This window comes from Salvelinus sp. IW2-2015, linkage group LG36 (assembly GCF_002910315.2).
Source record: "Salvelinus sp. IW2-2015 linkage group LG36, ASM291031v2, whole genome shotgun sequence".
Taxonomy (NCBI): domain Eukaryota; kingdom Metazoa; phylum Chordata; class Actinopteri; order Salmoniformes; family Salmonidae; genus Salvelinus; species Salvelinus sp. IW2-2015.
In genome coordinates this window covers 29,196,148-29,217,848 of record NC_036875.1, presented here as the reverse complement: position 1 = coordinate 29,217,848, position 21,701 = coordinate 29,196,148, and the positions used below count along the sequence as shown (strand labels likewise).

At 40.6% G+C, this 21,701-nt stretch overlaps 2 protein-coding genes across 10 annotated transcripts in view; both read left to right on the top strand.

Annotated features, from left to right (window-relative positions):
* LOC111959579 (nck-associated protein 1) overlaps positions 1-13,583 on the top strand; it is a 69,982-nt gene extending 56,399 nt beyond the window's left edge. For 7 of the 9 annotated variants that reach the window (XM_023981241.2, XM_070437714.1, XM_023981244.3 and 4 more), the window contains 9 exons: positions 5,042-5,135; positions 5,408-5,490; positions 6,883-6,963; positions 7,188-7,281; positions 10,092-10,208; positions 10,635-10,744; positions 11,993-12,082; positions 13,231-13,386; positions 13,499-13,562. In XM_023981241.2, the coding sequence (XP_023837009.1) occupies positions 5,042-5,135; positions 5,408-5,490; positions 6,883-6,963; positions 7,188-7,281; positions 10,092-10,208; positions 10,635-10,744; positions 11,993-12,082; positions 13,231-13,347 (786 nt within the window). In that variant the 3' untranslated portion in view covers positions 13,348-13,386; positions 13,499-13,562. Of the gene's footprint in view, positions 1-5,041; positions 5,136-5,407; positions 5,491-6,882; positions 6,964-7,187; positions 7,282-10,091; positions 10,209-10,634; positions 10,745-11,992; positions 12,083-13,230; positions 13,387-13,498 lie in introns of all 9 variants that reach the window. The other 2 variants (XM_070437715.1, XM_070437716.1) reach the window with 2 other exon arrangements.
* A 3,700-nt stretch (positions 13,584-17,283) lies between these two features.
* LOC111959730 (secreted frizzled-related protein 3) lies at positions 17,284-20,550 on the top strand. The gene is made up of 6 exons (XM_023981513.2): positions 17,284-18,162; positions 18,343-18,381; positions 18,534-18,593; positions 18,884-18,949; positions 19,302-19,506; positions 19,782-20,550. Exons 1-6 carry the CDS (start codon positions 17,703-17,705, stop codon positions 19,903-19,905), a joined length of 954 nt encoding a protein of 317 aa, XP_023837281.1. The 5' UTR covers positions 17,284-17,702; the 3' UTR covers positions 19,906-20,550.
* The last annotated feature ends 1,151 nt before the right edge of the window (positions 20,551-21,701 follow it).

Genomic DNA, 21,701 nt, shown 5'->3' with positions numbered 1-21,701 from the left:
TAATTAGCCACACCTGTCAGGCAGATGGATTATCTTTGCAAAGGAGAAATGCTCACTAACAGGGATGTAAACTAATTTGTGCACCACATTTTTTGAGAAATATTTTTTTTGTGCGTATGGAACATTTTGAGATCTTTATTTCAGCTCATTAAACATGGGACCAACACTTTACATGTTGTGCTTATATTTTTGTTCGGTATATTAGACTGGGACAAAATGGGTTCATGGTAAGTGTTAGGAAAGCAGCTAGCCAGCCTAATGATAAACCTACATCAGAACCAAAATCACTTCTAACTAAGACCTCTGCGTTCCATGGCGTATTATTTGGTTAGTGTTGCACTTTAGAGCTGCAAAATCTCTTTGATTAGATTTAGTCTAACTGGGATGAAAAGGTACTATGGTTAGGGACAAAATCKGTCCTTATAGAAATACACTGCCGTTCAAAAGTTTGGGGTCACTTAGAAATMTTCTTGTTTTTTTAAGAAAAGCACATTTTTTGTCCATTAAAATAACATGAAATTGATCAGAAATACAGTGTAGACATTGTTAATGTTGTAAATTACTATTGTAGCTGGAAACTTTTTTAATGGAATATTTACATAGGCGTACAGAGGCCCATTATCAGCAACCYACACTCCTGTGTTCCAATGGCATGTTGTTTTAGCTAATCCAATCGTTTTAAAAGGCTAATTGATCATTAGAAAACCATTTTGCAATTATGTTAGCACAGCTGAAAACTGTTGTGCTGATTTTAAAGAATCAATAAAACTGGCCTTCTTTAGACTAGTTGAGTATCTGAAACATCAGTATTTGTGGGTTCAATTACAGGCTCAAAATGGCCAGAAACAAAGAACTTTCTTCTGAAACTCGTCAGTCTTGTTCTTGTTCTGAGAAATGAAGGCTATTCCATGCAAGAAATTGTCAAGAAACTAAAGATCTCGTACAGCGCTGTGTACTACTCCCTTCACAGAAAATTATAAACTTGGATTCGTTAACACAACATGCCATTGGAACACAGGAGTGATGGTTGCTGATAATGGGCCTCTGTACACCTATGTAGATATTCCATAAAAAATCATCAGTTTCCAGCTACAATGGTCATTTACAACATTAACAATGTCTACACTGTATTTCTGATCAATTTGATGTTATTTTAATGGACAAAAGCACATTTTTTTCTTTCAAAAACACAAACATTTGTATGTGACCACAAACTTTTGAACGGTAGTGTGCATTACATGACACTAATGTCTTTGTTAGTGTTGCGAAACTGTTTTAGACGAGTTCTTGTTGGAATGTCATTTATCTAAAGAATGATAATCAATGTTAAATTATTTTATTGCAGCAGACTGACAAAATATTATGCATGTTTTTTCAAACCGGTCTTTGGATTGTAATATAATTTGTTTAGTCCCTAGAGCACACATTGGTGTGTCAACGTAGCTCTGGTACATATTTATGATTCTCTAACATGCAAACGTTTCCCTCCACATCTGAAAGCAATTTGGGAAAATAAAATTGTTTTGGTATCTGATTCACAATCAGATGTAGGAATTAAGCATTGGTTTTATTCAGTCTCTGTACACACCGAGTCGTGGTCATCAAGTTACTTTTTTGGCGAATAGTCTCAAAGCAAACTGAAGGAGTGGATGACGTGAGGCATTGATGACGTGAGGCACACACATGACTGTCTCAACATTTCAAAAATAATCCTTTGGCTTGTTGCGCCAAGACACCCATCACAGAAAATTCTACGCCTCTAATTGTTTTTGAGTGTGTCCCAAATGGCACTCAATTCCCTGCGTAGGGCTCTGTAGTGCTCTATATAAAGAATATGGTGCCATTTGGGACACACACATTGTAAGATCACAACATAGTTCAACATCTGGTGGTGGTAAGGGCCTTTTCCTGTTGTTCAAACGAAGGGGAAAGTCTTTGGAATTAGGATCCCTAGTTGATTCCCCAAATAATCCCCTCACAACTCAGGAGGTCTCTATCAKTCTCTCTATATACAGTTGAAGTCGGAAGTTTACATACACCTTAGCCAAATACATTTAATCTCAGTTTTTCACAATTCCTGACATTTAATCAGAGTAAAAATTCCCTGTCTTAGGTCAGTTAGCATCACCACTTTATTTTAAGAATGTGAAATGTCAGAATAATAGTAGAGAGAATTATTTATTTCAGCTTTTATTTCTTTCATCACATTCCCAGTGGGTCAGAAGTTTACATACACTCAATTAGTATTTGGTAACTTGGGTCAAACGTTTCAGGTAGCCTTCTTGCTCGCACACGCTTTTTCAGTTCTGCCCACAAACTTTCTATAGGATTGAGGTCAGGGCTTTGTGATGGCCACTCCAATACCTTGACCTTGTTGTCCTTAAGACATTTTGCCACAACTTGGAAGTATGGTTGGGGTCATTGTCCATTTGGAAGACTCATTTGTGACCAAGCTTTAACTTCCTGACTGATGTCTTAAAATGTTGCTTCAATGTATCCACATAGTTTTCCTGCCTCATGATGCCATCTATTTTGTGAAGTGCACCAGACCCTCCTGCAGCAAAGCACTCCCACAACATGATGCTGCCACCCCGTGCTTCACGGGTTGGGATGGTGTTCTTCGGCTTGCAAGCCTCCCCCTTTTTCCTCCTAACATAACGATGGTCATTATGGCCAAACAGTTCTATTTTTGTTTCATCAGACCAGAAGACATTTCTCCAAAAAGTACGATCTTTGTCCCCATGTGCAGTTGCAAACTGTAGTCTGGCTTTTTTATGGCGGTTTTGGAGCAGTGGCTTCTTCCTTGCTGAGCGGCCTTTCAGGTTATGTCGATATAGGACTCATTTTAATGTGGATATAGATACTTTTGTACCTGTTTCCTCCAGCATCTTCACAAGGTCGTTTTACTGTGCTGTTCTGGGATTGATTTGCCCTTTTCGCACCAAAGTACGTTCATCTCTAGGAGACAGAACGCGTCTCCTTCCTGAGCGGTATGATGGTTGCGTGGTCCCATGGTGTTTATACTTGCGTACTATTGTTTGTACAGATGCTCGGCTGCGTCGTTCCATGGCCTTCAGGCGTTTGGAAGGCGTCATCCCAAGGATGACCCAGACTTGTGGAGGTCTACAATTTTTTTCTGAGGTCTTGGTTGATTGCTTTTGATTTTCCCATGATGTCAAGCAAAGAGGCACTGAGTTTGATGGTAGGCCTTGAAATACATCCACAGGTAGACCTCCAATTGACTCAAATGATGTCAATTAGCCTATCAGAAGCTTCTAAAGCCATGACATAATTTTCTGGAATTTTCCAAGCTGTTTAAAGGCAGAGTCAACTTAGTGTATGTAAACTTCTGACCCACTGGAATTGTAATACAGTGATTTATAAGTTAAATAATATATCTGTAAACAATTGTTGTAAAAATGACTTGTGTCATGCACAAAGTAGATCTTGAAGTCGGAAGTTTACATACACCTTAGCCAAATACATATAAACTCCGTTTTTCACAATTCCTGACATTTACGCCTAGTAAAAATTCCCTGTCTTCGGTCAGTTAGGATTACCACTTTATTTGAAGAATGTGAAATGTCAGAAAAATAGTAGAGAGAGTGATTTTTTCCCCCCAGCTTTTATTTCTTTCATCACATTCCCAGTGGGTCAAAAGTTTACATACGCTCAGTTAGTATTTGGTAGCATTGCCTTTAAATTGTTTAACTTGGGACAAACGTTTCGGGTAGCCTTCCACAAGCTTCCCACAATAAGTTGAGTGAATTTTGGCCCATTCCTCCTGACAGAGCTGGTGTAACTGAGTCAGGTTTGTAGGCCTCCGTGTTCACTGAACAGCTATTTTCAGGTCTCTCCAAAGATGCTCGATTGGGTTTAAGTCCGGGCTCTGGCTGGGCTACTCAAGGACATTCAGAGACTTGTCCTGAAGCCACTCCTGCATTGTTTTGGCTGTGTGCTTGGGGTCGTTGTCCTGCTGAAAGGTGAACCTTCATCCCAGTCTGAGGTCCTGAGCACTTTGGAGCAGGTTTTCATCAAGGATATCTCTGTACTTTGCTCCGTTCATCTTTCCCTCGATCCTGACTAGTTTCCCAGTCCCTGCCACTGAAAAACATCCCCACAGCATGATGCTGCCATCAGCATGTTTCACCGTAGGGATGGTGCCAGGTTTCCTCCTGACGTGACGCTTGGTATTCAGGCCAAAGGGCTCAATCTTGGTTTCATCACACCAGAGAATCTTGTTTCTCATGGTCTTGAGAGTCCTTTAGGTGCCTTTTGGCAAACTCCAYGCGGGCTGTCATGTGCTTTTTACTGAGGAGTGGCTTACGTCTGGCCGCTCTACCATAAAGGCCTGATTGGTGGAGTGCTGCAGAGATGGTTGTCCTTCTGGAAGGTTCTCCCATCTCCACAGAAGAACTCTGGAGCTCTGTTAGAGTGACCATCGGGTTCTTGGTCACCTCCCTGACCAAGGCTCTTCTCCCCTGATTGCTCAGTTTGTGTGGCCACTGTGTTTTTGGGACCTTCAAGGCTGCAGTTTCTTTTTGGTACCCTTCCCCAGATCTGTGCCTCGACACAGTCCTTTCTCGGATCTCTATGTACAATTCCTTCGACCTCATGGCTTGGTTTTTGCTCTGACATGCACTGTCAACTGTGGGACCTTATATAGACAGGTGTGTGCCTTTGCAAATCATGTCCAATCAATTGAATTTACAACAGGTGGACTCCAATCAAGTAGAAACATCTCAAGGATGATCAATTGAAACAGGATGCACCTGAGCTCAATTTCGAGTCTCATAGCAAAGGGTTTGAATTTACTTAGGTAAATAAAGTATTTCTGTCTTTTTTTTATTATACATTTGCAAAAAATTCAAAACTTGTTTTCGCTTTGTCATTATGGGGTATTGTGTGTAGATTMATGAGCAAAAAAGTTAATTTAATAKATTTTATATCCCTATTTCTCTTCCTTCCTCTTTCCCTCTCACTTTCCCTCACATTCCTACTCCTCTCCCTGTCTCCCTCAACTTATTCTTCTCCTCTTCAGAAACTGGTGGTGGACAACGTTGAGGTTTTGACCCAGATGAGGACCAGCTTTGACAAGCCTGGAGAAATGGCTGCTCTGTTCAAGAAGCTCTCATGTGGGTAGTCTGTCTGTATTTCTACTGGCCTGGTCAGTCTTGCTGTGCTAGACAGACACTAGGCTCAGTGCTGCCAAGGGCCAAATAAGCAACAGATACATGATACATTCTCCCATAAATAAAACTGTTATGCGTACGGACCTTTGATTGTGGCTGCTGAAGGTTAAAGGTGACATAACATAACATCTAAATCTTATTTGCATACCAGTAAAATGACTAGAGACATGTCCGTTGTCTGTGAGGCTCACATGTTTTTTGTCTTGGTGTTATAGCAGTCGACAGTGTTCTGAAACGGATGACCATCATCGGCGTTATCCTCTCATTCCGATCACTGGCTCAGGAGGCACTCCGAGATGTAAGTCGGCTCTTTAAACCCCCTAAAAGTCTAAGCCTTTGGGGGGTTCTACTAAGCTAACATGGAATAGTTTTAAGATGGTCATACCACAGATCATTTAGTTATTTGATTTTGAAATGTAGGACCCCTGTAGCAATATAAAAAAGATATATTATAATGATAATAATACTGCTATAGCTCATAGAAACACATTCATGAATGGCAAAACAGAGAGTAAAAAAAGATATCATAACGAATAAGGTTTTAAAGTGTCTGTCCTATATCTAGGAGATATACAAAAGCTCKGATTTTTACAAAAGCCCCTTTTTTGGTACGGTACCAAACTACTTCCATTCATTTCTTTTTACCGGTACAAGGTTACCTTCAGATGAGTCCTGTGACACTTGTGGGGGTCGTAGAGCAAAACGGGGAACACCATCTTGTTTGTGAGAATCTCCCCTTTCCATGTGMAGTCATATTAGTTTGTAGCCCAAACAGTTCAGAAGATACAGACAGTAGTTGGCACATTGGCGGTACCGACTTCAGACGTGTCCCATGGGCAGTGGTGTAAAGTACTTAAGTAAAAATACTTTTAAGTACTACTTAAGTAGTTTTTTGGGGTATCTGTAATTTACTTTACTATTTATATTTTTGACAACTTTTACTTGTACTCCACTACATTCATAAAGAAAATAATGTACTTTTTGCTCCTTACATTTTACCTGACACCCAAAAGTACTCGTTAKATTTTTTTATGCTTAGCAGGACAGGAAAATTGTCTAATTCATGCACTTATTAAGAGAACGTCCTTGGTCATCCCTACTGCCTCTGATCTGGCAGACTCACTAAACACAAATGCTTCGTTTGTAAATTATGTCTGAGTGTTGAACTGTGATCCTGGCTATCCGTAAATTWAAAAAAACAAGACAATTTGCTTTGGTTTGCTTAATTTAAGACATTTTAATTGATTTATACTTTTACTTTTGATACTTAAGTACATTTAAAATGGGGTACTTTTGAAATTTGGGTACTTTTTCCACCACTGCCTTTGGGGCTTGTGGAGGTCTTAGAACAAAACGGAAAACACATTGTGTTCGTTTGAGGCCGATATCGGTGGATGCAGTGGATTACATCGCAGCCCTATGATATCTCTAGCTTAAACAGACAGATTTGTATGGAGATTATTTCATTATGTTATATTTCATTATGTCAATTATATTGACGCAAGGGTGCATCAATCAACTCTAGGGGGTTAACTTTCACCCACTTAATTGGCATCATATACACAATAGAGTACACAATTATCTTGAGTTGTCTAAAGCTGGTTTCTCATATTTCATCCTGTGCTGAAGTTAGTTAAATCAAATATTTCTGGCTTAGTATTGAGGTAACACATTATCTTCTTGTCAACAGGTGTTGTCGTGTCACATCCCATTCCTGGTGAGCTCAGTGGAGGACTTCAAGGATCACATTCCCAGAGAGACCGACATGAAGGTGAGAGACACAGTAGGACCTTTAAATGATGCTTCATGATGTCAAGGTTGTGGGTTCAGTTCCCACAAGGATCACATACACTGTACTGTAAATTGCTTTGGATTACATTTACATTTAAGCATCTGCTAAGTGGCATTTATTATTCATATTATTAATATGATATATAAATGGCTGTTGTGTTTGAAGCAGACTGACTCTCTGATGTCCTGTATGTTGATCATCAGGTGGCCATGAATGTCTATGAGCTGTCCTCTGCAGCAGGCCTGCCCTGTGAGATAGACCCTGCCTTAGTGGTGGCCCTCTCCTCCCAGAAGTCAGGTAAGATAGGACGCGCCATACACTGCTGCATAACACAGCTGATACATGGAAGTCCATTTCTCTGTACGCACCATTGTTGAGGACGTCTCTATGATTGTGTATTCTATGAAATTATTGTTGAATAATGACTAACTGTAACAAGAACACATGTGAACTAGTATGCTGCACATCTTGAATTTAGTCAATCAGCCATTTACAATTTACATTTTGAATGAATGGATATGTTTAGTTGTTGAGCTGAAATGATGATGGCTATCATATGCCTCATAGCCTGAGTTACATGTCCACACACTGTGTATAGGGATGACTGATTCGCTGTTGAAATCTCAGAGTTTGAAAATAAATCTGTTAATAATGGCAAAGGGAGAGAGAGTTGGACAAGCATTAGAACTACATTCCCTGTTGTAGTCATGTATCAAACCAATGTTTTCATAAATTAAAAAGAAATACATGTCCTGTCAATTTTTCATAATCGCAACAGATACGCCAGGCTTTGTTTAGGTAATGTTTTAACACCCRAGCACCCCTGAGGGACGTGTTACTTAACAGGACATGTTGATGCTTATACACACTGGTATTAGTTTGTCAAGTCATGTAGCCTGCAGCCATATCCACAAAGTGCTGTCCATTCCATATGTGCGTCCCTTCACTTTTTCCACATTTTGTTACGTTACAGCCTTATTCTAAAATGTATGAAATAAAAAAGTCCTCATCAATCTACACACAATACCCCATAATGACAGGTTTTTAGAAATGTTTGCAAAATTATATATCTACAACTTGATTGGAGTCCACCTGTGGTAAATTCAATTGATTGGACATGATTTGGAAAGGCACACACCTGTCTAAATAAGGTCCCACAGTTCACAGTGCATGTCAGAGCAAAAACCAAGACACGAGGTTGAAGGAATTGTCCGTAGAGCTCCGAGACAGGATTGTGTCGAGGCACAGATCTGGGGAAGGATACCAAAAAATGGCTGTAGCATTGAAGGTCCCCAAGGACACAGTGGCCTCCATCATTCTTAAATGGAAGAAGTTTGGAACCACCACGACTCTTCCTCGAGCTGGCCGACCAGCCAAACTGAGCAATCGGTAGAGAAGGGCCTTGGTCAGGGACGTGACCAAGAACCCAATGGTCACACTGACAGAGCTCCAGAGTTCCTCTGTGGAGATGGGAGAACCGTCCAGAAGGACAACCATCGCTGCAGCATTCCACCAATCAGGCCTTTATGGTAGAGCGGCCAGACGGAAGCCACTCCTCAGTAAAAGGCACATGACAGTCTGCTTGGAGTTTGCCTAAAGACACCTAAAGGACTCTCAGACCATGAGAAAGAAGATTCTCTGTTCTGATGAAACCAAGATCCTGAATGCCAAGTGTCACGTCTGGAGGAAACCTGGCACCATCCCTACYGTGAAGCATGGTGGTGGCAGCATCATGCTGTGGGGATGTTTTTCAGTGGCAGGGACTGGGAAATGAGTCAGGATCGAGGGAAAGATGAACAGAGCAAAGTACAGAGAGATCTTTGATGAAAACCTGCTCCAGAGAACTCAGGCCCTCAAACTGGGGCGAAGGTTCACCTTCCAACAGGACAATGACCCTAAGCACACAGCCACGACAACGCAGGAGTGACTTTGGGACAAGTCTCTGAATGTCCTTGAGTGGCCCAGCCAGAGCCCGGAATTGAACCCGATCAAACATCTCTGGAGTGACCTGAAAATAGCTGTGCAGCGACGCTCCCCATCCAACCTGACAGAGCTTGAGAAGATCTGCAGAGAAGAATGGGAGAAACTCTCCAAATACAGTGTGCCAAGCTTGTAGCGTCATACCCAAGAAGACGTGAGGCTTTAATAGCTGCCAAAGGTGCTTCAACAAAGTACTAAGTAAACGGTCAGAATACTTATGTAAATGTCTAATTTCAGTTTAGTTTTGAGTTTTTTATTACAAAAATATCTAAACCTGTTTTTGCTTTGTCATTATGGGGTATTGTTTGTAGATTGAGGGGAAAATAGCTATTTAATCGATTTTAGAATTAGGCTGTAATTTAACAAAATGTGGAAAAAGTCAAGGGGTCTTAATACTTTCCGAATGCACTCTATGTCCCAAATGTTACCCTATTCCCAGAGATTCCTCTGTTTGCATCCCAAATGGCACCCTATCCCCTGTATAGGTGTCTGATCAAAAGTAGTGCACTATATAGGGAATAGGGTGCCATTTGGGACGAAGCCACTGGCTCTCCTCAAGTTCCCAGCCTCTCTCTGTTGCTCTAAGGAAAATACTCAATAACATTGCTTTAACTCTGTCAGAGCCATTAAGAGCCCTGCAGGCCTTTTGGCCAGCGAAGACATGTCTATTATGCCCCTGCTGTTCTTATACAAACCTCTGTTTAATATCAAAATAGTTATCAACCCTCAACTTCATCTCCTAGGATGCAAATGGCACTCTTTTCACTATGTAGTGCACTACTTTTGACCAGGGCCCATAGGGAGACCCATAAGGGTCTGGTCAAAAGTAGTGCAATATAGGATGCCATTTGGGAGGCACTCCTACCCCATGTTGGTTCCACATAGTTGAATCATCTCCCAGTGTTGTCCTGTTAATATAAATTACAGTTAATTACGGAGCCTTATTGCAGTTTGTCTTGGCTAGAGGGTCTTCGTGTTCAGATAATATCCAAATTTGATCCCCCCGATTTCCCCCAAACTGCTATTTTTATATATATTTTTCTCTATCATGATGCCAAGATAAAGGTGTGCTGTTAAGCTGTCATGGTGATGGTTTGTTAACAGACATTTCCCTTCTTTGGTAACAGAGAACATCAGTCCTGAGGAGGAGTACAAGATAGCGTGCCTGCTGATGGTCTTTGTGGCAGTCTCTATGCCCACCTTGGCAAGCAACGTCATGTCCCAGTATAGCCCTGCTATTGAAGGTACCTGTTTTTAGATACATGAAGTAAATGTTCTATGTACATTTTAAGTCTATTTGTTGTTATACTTATTGATATGGTTCCTTCATAATAGTCCTTGTTAACAGTGCTGTGACACAACCACAAATGAGAACATTGTGCAATATTTAGATTCTAACTAATGTCTGAGTCTTTAAAGGAAATTAAGTTCATGTATATATAATTTGATATACAGAAGAATATACATAACTGTCTTATGATTTATCTTGTTTGATATTGTACATATAATTGTCTTAAGAACATTTTATGTTCATTTGTTGTTACATGTATATGGACTGATGTGGTTTAGTCTCAAGTTAACATTGTAGAAAGATATAGTAGATAGTTTTACCCACAGTGTTTAAAGATAGTCGAGACACTAATATCTACTTGTCTGTCATCCTTTCACAGGTCACTGCAACAACATCCACTGTCTGGCTAAAGCTATTAACCAGATCGCTGCAGCTTTATTCACCATCCACAAGGGCAGCATCGAGGACCGCCTCAAAGAGTTCCTCGCAGTACGTTTTATAGTAATAGCCCATTTGGTTTATACCACACATTTCTCTCCACCCTTTCTTATTATTTATTATAAGCAGCTCTCTTCTTTCATCTGTTTTCTATTTAATCTCTCTGGTGGGTTTTTCAAAATGCTAGCAAGTGTATGCTAAATGGCACACTTCCCTATATAGTGCACTTCTTTTGGGCCCTGGAATAGGGTGCTATTTGGGACAGAGCCAAGGTCGTGTAAGAATTTATTACACACAGCYTGGGAGGAGGCAGGATATTTATTTTATTTCATTTTTTATTTTCATGACCGGGATTGATAAACAGTAATGTTCCATAAACCTTCTGCGATTCTAAATCATTTTTTATTTTAATATCTGAAATGAGTTTTCCTGGATGCCGGGGCTTTTTCTGCATCGCTTCGGAGGAGGGTACAGCACACCACCAACCTTGTTTTCCCCTCTGTGTTTCCATTGGAATTATTCCTCCTAAAATGTTGTCTCTTACTTTGTATTGCGCTCCAATATTGTATTACTACAACCGTGTTAAAATATGTAATGCTGTCTCCAGTCTGATACCATGTGAGATGCAGCCCAAGCCCCGTCCTCTTTGAAACCCTGCAGTGTTTAGTTAAAATCCAAGAGGCAAGGTTAGAGTGGTAGACTTTAAATGTCTGGTAACATTGTGCTTTAAATGTCTAGTAACATTGTGCTTTAAATGTCTAGTAACATTGTGCTTTAAATGTCTAGTAACATTGTGCTTTAAATGGTCTAGTAACATTGTGCTTTAAATGTCTAGTAACATTGTGAAACTGATAGAAGAGACACAAGTGCTTCTATACATTTGGGACCGGTTTCCGCAGACACAGATAAATCTTACAGGACAAAACGTTTGAGTTTGCTGTTTAGTTCAGAAATGGGATTAATCTGTGTCTGGGAAACCGGCCCTCGGTGTGAGTTGTTTTCTCCGGTGCAGCTTGGTGACTTGTAGAAACATTGTGAAAAGACACCATGCTTCTTTCAGTGTTAAACTMTACWTTTGACATTTGAGTCGTTTAGAAGACAATCTTATCCAGAGTGACTTACAAGAGCAATTAGGGTTGAGTGCCTTGCTCAAGGGAACATTGACATTTTGGCTACTGGCACAACACTCTTAACTGCTAGGCTATCTGCCGCCCCATTTTTAAGTTGTTCTTAAAGCTTCTAGTTCTTCACCATTCTTCTACACAGTCCGTTGAAACTGATTTAAACTCTCCCATGCAGCTTGCCTCCTCCAGTTTGCTGAAGATCGGCCAGGAGACTGACAAAACCACAACAAGGAACAGAGAATCTGTCTACTTGCTCCTGGATATGGTGAGTCACATACTGTATGAATGAGTCCCAAATGGCATCCTATTCCCTATATAGTGCACTACTATATAGGGCCCTATAGGCCATGGTCAAAAGTAGTGCAGTATATAGGGAATAGGGTGCCATTTGGGATGCAGYTTAATGTTCTATTTTAACCCTTTATTTAACCAGGAAGTCCTGTTTAGGTCAGAAGAAATGTTTCTCAAAGGAGACCTGGGAAATTCATTTAGGAGAGAGTCCTATACTAAAAATTGATGATACTATATCAAACCGAATGACTAAGAGTTGCAGATTAATAAAGTTAGGCTTACTATAAATAAGGATTACAATAGTCCAAGTAGATTGGAGTTTTACTGTATACTGTAGCACTTGAACTTTGAACTTGACATGCATTATGACTAAGCTAGCCATCATCTAACACATTGTCACATCATCTAATTATCATCTAGCCATCACCTAACTAACACATGTAATATACCAGTTGGTTCCAACGTCAACATTCTCACTAGCATTGGCCAGCCCAAAGTAGAAAGAAAAGGAAGAGAATCGCATAACCTCTTTCTACTGGAAAATGAGCAGAGCACTATTTTCCTTGGAAAATGAACAGAGCACTATTTTCTTTCTGACTGTATCGAAAATTACATATGCAGTCATGCATACACATGTATGGTCTTTTGATCAGAGATGCTTACTCATTGGTCTGTGGGATTTGCTTTCCTTTGAAGAATAATCTACAGGAGGGAGGTTGTTGAATAGAAAGACAACTGTAATGGAAAGAAGGAAGAATCAGCCACAGTCTTTATCCTGCAGTGGACCTGGCATAGGATAGAACACACACACGGAGGCACGCACACACACTCACACACACACCCTTCTGCCTTATCCATTGGGATACTCTGCCCCGATAACATAGAGAACAAGGCAAGATCACAAAAGTGTGATTAAACTTAATCTGCATCCCAAATGGCACCCTATTCCCTATATAGCACACTACTTTTGACCAGAGCCGTATGTGGGCCCTGGTCAAAAGTTGTGCACTTATATAGGGAATAGGGAATAATGCCATTTGGGATGAATTCTATGTGTAACTTTGTTCTCACAGTGTTTATTTTGGGTTGTATCCTTATCCATCCGTGTGTTTTCTCTACCAGATTGTGCAGGAGTCCCCATTCCTGACCATGGACCTTCTGGAGTCCTGCTTCCCCTATGTGCTACTCCGTAACGCATACCACGCCGTCTACAAGCAGAGTGTGCCTTCCTCAACCTGAAAGCCCTGAGAGGAGGTGAAAAGAGGAGGAGGAGGAGAGGCTCGAGAGGAGGAGAGGAGAGGCTAGAGAGAGGAGGAGGAGGGAGAGGCTAGAGAAGGAGGAGGAGGAGAGGCTAGGGAGGAGAGGCTAGAGAGGAGGAGGAGGAGGAGAGGCTAGAGAGGAGGAGGAGGAGAGGCTAGAGAGGAGGAGGAGGAGAGGCTAGAGAGGAGGAGGAGAGGCTAGAGATGAGAGGCTAGGGAGGAGGAGGAGAGAGGCTAGAGATGGAGGCTAGGGAGGAGGAGGAGGAGAGGCTAGAGAGGAGGAGGAAGAGGAGGAGAGGCTAAGAGAGGAGGAGGAGAGGCTAGAGAGGAGGAGTAGGAGGAGAGGCTAGAGAGGAGGAGAGGCTAGCGAGAGAGGCAGGGAGGCTGGAGAGAGAGAGAGAAAGGCAGGGAGGCTAGCGAGAGAGAGAAAGGCAGGGAGGCTAGCGAGAGAGAGAAAGGCAGGGAGGCTAGCGAGAGAGAGAAAGGCAGGGAGGCTAGCGAGAGAGAGAAGGCAGGGAGGCTAGCGAGAGAGAGAGAGGCAGGGAGGCTAGCGAGAGGAGAGAGAGGCAGGGAGGCTAGCAAGAGAGAGAATTTAGAGAGAGAGAGAGAGGCAGGCGGGGACGCTCCCTGCCTAGCGAGAGAAAGCGGTTTTGTCTGGAGCCTTAGCATGCAGAGAGTGAAGAAGACAACACCAGGGGCCTTATGCATCAAGCTTCTCAGAGTAGGAGTGCTAATTTGAGATCAGTTTTGATTTTATATTTTATTTGGATCCCACTGCTAATCTCTTCCTGGAGTCCAAACAGGAAACAAAACAACAAATGGAATACATAATATACATAACACTACAGAATACACTACATAATACAATGCTTAATACAATACTTAATACAATGCAGAATACACTACATAATACAATACTTAATACAATGCAGAATACACTACATAATACAATGCAGAATACACTACATAATACAATACTTAATACAATGCAGAATATAATACAAAATATATAAAAATGTCTGTCTCTTCACAGTCCCCGTTGTGCCGTAAGGTGTTCTTTTATCCATTTGTTTTAATCTGGTTGTATTGCTAGTTTGAGTTATCCTGGGTGGTAGAGAGTTCCATGCAGTCATGGCTCTATTTAATACTGTGCATTTCCCAGCCTCTGTTCTGGACCTAGGGGACTGTGAAGATACTTCTGGCTGCATGTCTTGTGTGGTACCAATGAATGTTTGAACTATGTGCCAACTGCTTGAACAAACAGTTTGATACCTTTAACCAATCAACACCTGGCAAAAAAAGACTTTGAGCCAAGAGAGATTGACATGCATACCACTGACATCCGCCCTCTGTATACATTTTCAGTGCAATATGTGCTGCTCTGTTCTGGATCAACTGCAATTTTCCTATGTCCTTCTTTGCCGCACAAGTCTACACACCTGGGCAGTAGTCCAAGTGTGACAAAACTAGGGCCTGTAGGACCTGTCTGGTTGATTTCGATGCCAAGAAAGCAGAGCAACTTCTTATCATGAACAGAAGTCTTCCCATTTTAGCAACCATTTAGTCTATATGTTTTGACCATGACAGTTTGCTAGCTAGGGTTACACCCAGCAGTTACATGGACAGGGGACCTGATCCTAGATCAGAACTCCTACTCTGAGACGCTTGATACATGCAGGCAGCCCCAGAGCCCTATACTGAGAATATAAGTATATGGCTCTGGACAACTTGAGAGTCTGATATGATGATGTGACCATTGTGGGTGTGCTGTGTTTCATCTTCTGTCTTAAAGAAAACAAAAAATAATATTATTGGTTTTGTGGGATCAGGGTTTTTTCTTTTCACCCAGTTTTATGAATGAGTAATTTGTTTACTTAAATGAATCTGATGTAAGCTTTGTTGACAATGATCAGTGGTACACTACTACTTAATTACATTTTTGAATACTGTCTTAGTTTTTCAGTTTCTAAATATTGAATGGGTTAAAAAATGTAACACTAAAATTGCTATTAAGGGTAAAGTGAAGCATTGCAATGTGCAAAACTAATTGCAGATTTTTGGAAAAATTATGATCCACAGTTATTACATTCACCATCATCATCTGTTGATTATTACAGTATGTGTATTTGTGAATTTGTGTTAATTACATTCTTGTGTTCTTTTGAGATATTTGCCAAACTGTTGAGAAACCATAGCATTTATATTATTTGGAGCTAAGCTAAAATGTTGGTATTAAACTTAAATATTATGAAAAGTGGTAACAGATGGTTGATATTTGTATAAAGCATAGAATAATTTTTTAACTAAATGCATTGGCATAACCACTCCATTGTACCTGTCTGTACGGTATACAATAAACATTCTTTCATATTTATTGAATGTTAATAAATAGCTCTCCTTTTACCACTTTTATATGTTTTCGATGTTTCAATGAACCGTGTATCCTCCATAACGTGACCAATAAATCTTAGGCTATATCCACTTACTGGCCTAATGTGGGATTTCTTTGTTGTTGACATGTTTGAATCTAAACTTCAGGACACAAAATGCTATACATACTCAGACAGACATACAGTACTACGATTAGCCTAATCATTTTAACTTGAGTTTGCATTTGAGACATTCGTTTAGAGAATTGTCCACAAAAGTTCAAGCTGTCACACTTGGCAGCTAATTGTCAAACTCACATTGACCTGATTGTCTTATTGTGTTATTGAGTTGGCTTCTCAGTATTCTGAAACAAAGGTTGTCTAGAACTTGAAGGTCTTTCCTAGAACAGTTGTATTTTCGTAGGCCAATATTGGTCTTAGTCACTTGGTTGGTGCTTCTTTTTTTTTTTGCTGTCAAAATATTAGTGGGGAAGTGTTCCTCCGCTCTGAGGGTCCCGGCCAGCAGCCCTCACATTGACGTTCCCCTGGTCATCATGTTAAAAGTTTATAATTGGCTCATTCATCCCCCTCCTCTCCCCTGTAACTATTCCCCAGGTCGTTGCTGCAAATGAGAACGTGTTCTCAGTCAACTTACCTGGTAAAATAACGGTAAAATAAATAAATAAAATAAAAACACCCCCTCAGTCACGTGATCACACACACACACACAAGCACACACACACACGATCAGTAGTTTCCGTGTTATAGTTTGACTGGAGGAACAAATGTGAACATTCTAATAATGGCTGACAGGTAATCAGACGACCCTTTGATCTACAAATCTTAAATCCTAAATCTGCTCTCTTTTCCACTGGTACAGCATTGTGAGAAACTAAATGAAAAGGCTCTTTAAGAAGCTTTCATAACAGAGTAATTTGCTCCACTTTATTTGGCCTAATTTTGTATGGATCCAGAAAACTCTGAAATGGTAATTAATTAAATAGTGAACACTGAAATGGTGAATACTGTATCTTAATTATAATTAACTATTTGACCCTATATGACCTCTTGGTCACATGTAATGTAAACGATCCCTTTAAAATCCTCCATGCTGTTCATTGTATATTATTTAAACACTGCATAAAGGATGCTATTTAACACATTCTTAATCTTGTCAACAGCCAATGATCCTATTAACACTCATCAAAGACAATTGTGTTGTGTTTACACTAATAATTAGGCTTGATTAAAGTTTATTGTGTACTTAGCACTGTCCTCATATGTCTTTAGATGTGTGACTTTATAAGGGTTTCATGACTTTACTTTTAATCCAAATAGAAATGAATAGGCCTAGCTACTGAAATTAGTTAGGCTATATAGCCTATTCCATAACGACCAAGCATTTCAAAGAAGGCTGTGGGACAAGCTATCCAGCCCTGCTTGGTATTGGCTTGAAGCAAGAGAGTAGGAGTGTCCTGGGTCAGACTGAGGCATGATGATGATGCGGAGGGGTAAAAAAGCTGGTCCCGCACTGTGCGGTCACTGCGATTCCAGCGAGCAATCACTGCAGCGCAAACTGGTCTGGGGAGGAAGGGATAGAGAGAGCGGAGCCACCAGCCCAGCCCACTTCCCTCCGCAATATGATCACACACGCGCCGATGGAATAAGCAACAAAAAAACAGTGGGAAAACTAAAGGAATCTCTACGTTATCTCCCGCTAGGAATTCGATTCGAATAGGCTTTGTTGTTTTGGTTTTACGCACGAAAGATGACTTTCGTTCCTTCTACGTGAAGCTAAGTTTGGACACGTCCAGGTAGACAGATAACTTTCGACAGCGACTTTAGGGCTATAGATTTTAGGATTGCATTGAAGTTTATCCATGCCGACTTCATAACAAGGCATTGCATTTAGATTTCATTTTTAAAATTTTGTTTTCCTAAACCACCTGTCTGAATATAACTGAGGATGATCATGTTTTCACACGAGTTCTTCGTCTCCTTCCTCGCGGTTACCTGTCTGTTTGGGATACCCAGAGCGTCCGCAGCGGCATGCGAGCCCATCCGGATCCCACTGTGCAAGTCCATGCCCTGGAACATGACGAAAATGCCCAACCACCTCCACCACAGCACCCAGGCGAACGCAGTCCTAGCGATTGAGCAGTTTGAAGGGCTTCTTGGCACTCAGTGCAGTCCAGATTTACTGTTCTTCCTGTGCGCCATGTACGCTCCAATATGCACTATTGACTTCCAACACGACCCTATCAAGCCCTGCAAGTCGGTGTGTGAACGGGCGAAGTGCGGCTGTGAACCGGTGATGAAGCGGTATAATCACACCTGGCCAGAGAGCTTGGCCTGCGAGGATCTGCCAGTCTATGACCGGGGAGTCTGTATCTCGCCAGAGGCCATTGTCAAAGCAGAAGGACCAGGTAGGATAAGGGTGATTATGATGATTCCATGGTGTATTTCTGAAATAGATATTGTGAATAAATATACCTCACATAATATAAAGAGAGGGAGATCAAAGGGAAAATATGATGATGATGATGATGTTGTACAATTCTCTACATCAGCCACTTGTAAGTAAATATTATTCCTCTCTTCCTCAGACAACCCCTATTATCAAGACCCCTCAAAATGCTCACCTGGTAAGATCCATGTGACCCTTGAATATGTTCCCAAAATAAAGTGACAAAAAAATGTAACCACAGTTGCCTATTTTATTAGAGGCTACTTGTGAAGTTGATATATTGTACTGTTCTTCAGTGAAAATGTTCTCATCATAGTTATTTTTATTCAGAATCAACTCCTGACTTTCCAAGTGACTCTCACAATGTCAACTGTAAAGGAGCCAACAATGGTAAAATTATATTCAAACTTTCTTTGCTTTATCTAAACATTTGAATACTTTTGCATGGAGCTGTTTTTGTCCTAACATACTGAAAATGTAACCTAATGTGCTTAGAAATGTATGTCTACATTTTTGGCTATTGAATTTAGTGCTGAAGAATCTTTTCTGTACAGTATTATGTTAGAATATGATATAGATTTTGATGTCATATGTTTTTCATTACATTCATTTCAAGAATGTAATATTGCTGTTCAAAAACCAGATGTTCTACAATAAATCACATCCTTTTATTGTTTCAGATCGATGCAAGTGCAAGTCGGTAAGACTGGGTCTCAAGACCTACCTAAAGAGTAATTACAACTATGGTGGGTTATTTTCTGTATGATTTTTTAGGCAATTATTTTTGCAGTTCTGAAGTGAGTGAGTGAGAGAAGATTCCAGAATGAGAGAGATATAGTTAGCTGATTATTACAATGCATGATATTATCATTGTCCTAAAACTCTGGATGTTATTCCAGACACAGATTAAACCTAGTCCTGGAGTAAAAAGCACTCTCAATGGAATCTCCATCAAACGCGCTTTTTAGTCCTGGACTAGGCTTAATTCATATCCAGGAAACCGGCCCTGAATGTTCAGTCAAACAAATTGGCTTTCAAATGTAAAGGATCCTAAAATAATCAAATGAACTAAAATCATGTTTAATCTTTTCCTCCCAGTGATTCGTGCGAGGGTGAAGGAGATTAGAAGCAGAAATCATGATCTAAGTGCCATCGTGGAGGTCAAAGACATCCTGAAGTCTTCCTTAGTGAACATCCCTCGTGATACAGTCACACTGTACTACAACTCTGGCTGTCCCTGTCCTCCTCTCACTGCCAACGACGAGTACATCATCATGGGTTACGAGAACGAGGAGAGATCCAGGTACGTCTTTAGCCAGTCGTATTACTGTATCTTTATTAGCAACAATCATTCATGCAATAATGTATATATTATTGTGTACATCAGCAGAGCTGTCAATTCCAAATTTCATAATTGAATTGGAATGGAACTTTCAGTTTACTTCCTGAATTGAAATGGAATTGACTCCAACCCTGTTGTACATTTTTAAGGAGGGCAGTAGGACCTACTGTAGCCTACTTCCAGCTTTATGTAATTCATACCACATTGTAACTCATATGCCAACCACCTGTCTGTAGGCTTCTGCTCATCGAAGGKTCCATTGCACAGAAGTGGAAGGACCGTATGGGGAGGAAGGTGAGGCGTTGGGACCAGAGCCGGGGGAACTCGGGGAGAAGCAATATGCGGAGGAGCCGCCACTGATCAACCAAGACGCGTCCCTGTGCAATGATGATCGGGTTGCAAAATTCCAAATTCCCCAAAATTCCACAACTTTCCCAAAATTCCAAGTTTTCTGGAATCAGGAGGGAATAAGCAAGAAATCTGTAATCCTCCAACTGTGAATTCTGGGAATTTGGGGAAAGTTACCAGAATGTTGCAACCCTAAATGATGACATATGGGACAACATATGGAGATAGAAAGAAAAGTGTTTGCAGACAGAAAACTGAAATTGCACTATTGCACGTTTTTTTTTTCAAAACTGTTGTAGCTGAATGTAGATTATTTTTTAGTTGTTGCTTTGTTTTGTATTATATTTGTTTATAATTCTTTTTTGTGTGTGTATTTTCATTTTTTTTTTTGCACAAACAAAATGTTCATTTAACAGTGCTGAGTGTGTGTACAGTTGGACGAGACTTGCGAGGGACTTTACTGGAAGAGTGACAGGGACTGCATCCTACATGGCACCCTATTTACTATATAGGGAACTTTGGACTTGGCCCAGGCTCTGGTCAAAAGTAGTGAACTATATAGGAAAATAGGGTGTCATTTAGGAWGCACAAAGGTCTTAGCACAGCATTATGTTAGAAGCACTCTAAAGAAAAATTGTGGATATTTATCTAGCAGCTAGAGACTGCACATGGGATGAAGTGGATGTCTTTAAGATACCAAAGTGCTTTTATGATGGGGTGCTCTGTTATGCTTTATTTCTTTTAAAGGAAACACAAACAAGTTGTAATCTGGCTATTTTCCACTACAAGAGGATTTAACACGTTTCAAAGGAGAAAAATGAACAAAGGATGAGGAAGGTGGGAGGGGGACATATTTTTTTGTCAGTATGCGAAGAAAAGTCAGAATGATCCAAGAAGACAGAGTATATCATGTCATTGATGACAACACAAAACACGACAACATTGAGCTATTGAAATAATGATTGCATTACATGTAATATGTCTCCCGGCTTAGCGCTGTCTGTTTGTCTGTCTGTGGAACAAAAAGGTTGAATTGCTTTCTTATATGTCTCATGCTTTGGAGCTCTGATGATTTGCTAGGTTTCTTTCTTCTAGTCGTTTTTGGTGCTTTGGGTTTTTCTAAACTGAACTGTAGTTTTATACTTCTCATATACATCACTCTGGTTTGTCTTCGTACACAACATACATACATATATCAATCTATGAAATGCTAACCACCACTCAATTGTGATTGTAAATCTGATTTGAGTGCTTTATTAAACATTGTCTGGCTGGTGTCATGTCCAACGCATAGTCCATGTCTGTATGAGCTCTCTTGCACATAATGTGATCAGAACATGTTTTTATTCCGAAACAATATTTTCCTCAGCAAACACGTAGTGTACAGTATTACCCGAACCAGTATAGCCTAACCTACTTGAAGAAATCAACCTGTCCACAATTTAAACTAAATTGACCCGACTAAACTACAACATGGGTAGCCATGACTGACTAGCCTAACACTTCAACATATTGAGAGAAGCTTGTTGAGAAGTCTGGATGGTACTGTAAATGAACAGGAGTAAAAGTAATGAAGAGGGAAGCTGTATGTATGAGTGGCTACCATGTTGAGGAAAGTCAGAGAGAGAATCTGGACTGAGGCCAAATCAGCGTACTGCTCGCCTGCTCCCTCCCGGCCTATGAAAGCATTCATGCTCTTAGTCAGAGGGAGTCTGTTTATCATCCAACAGTACACAGTCTCCAAACCAATCGATAGCGAAAGAGTGTCGACCTCTAATGTGAAATAATGCTTGTTTTGACATACAGTG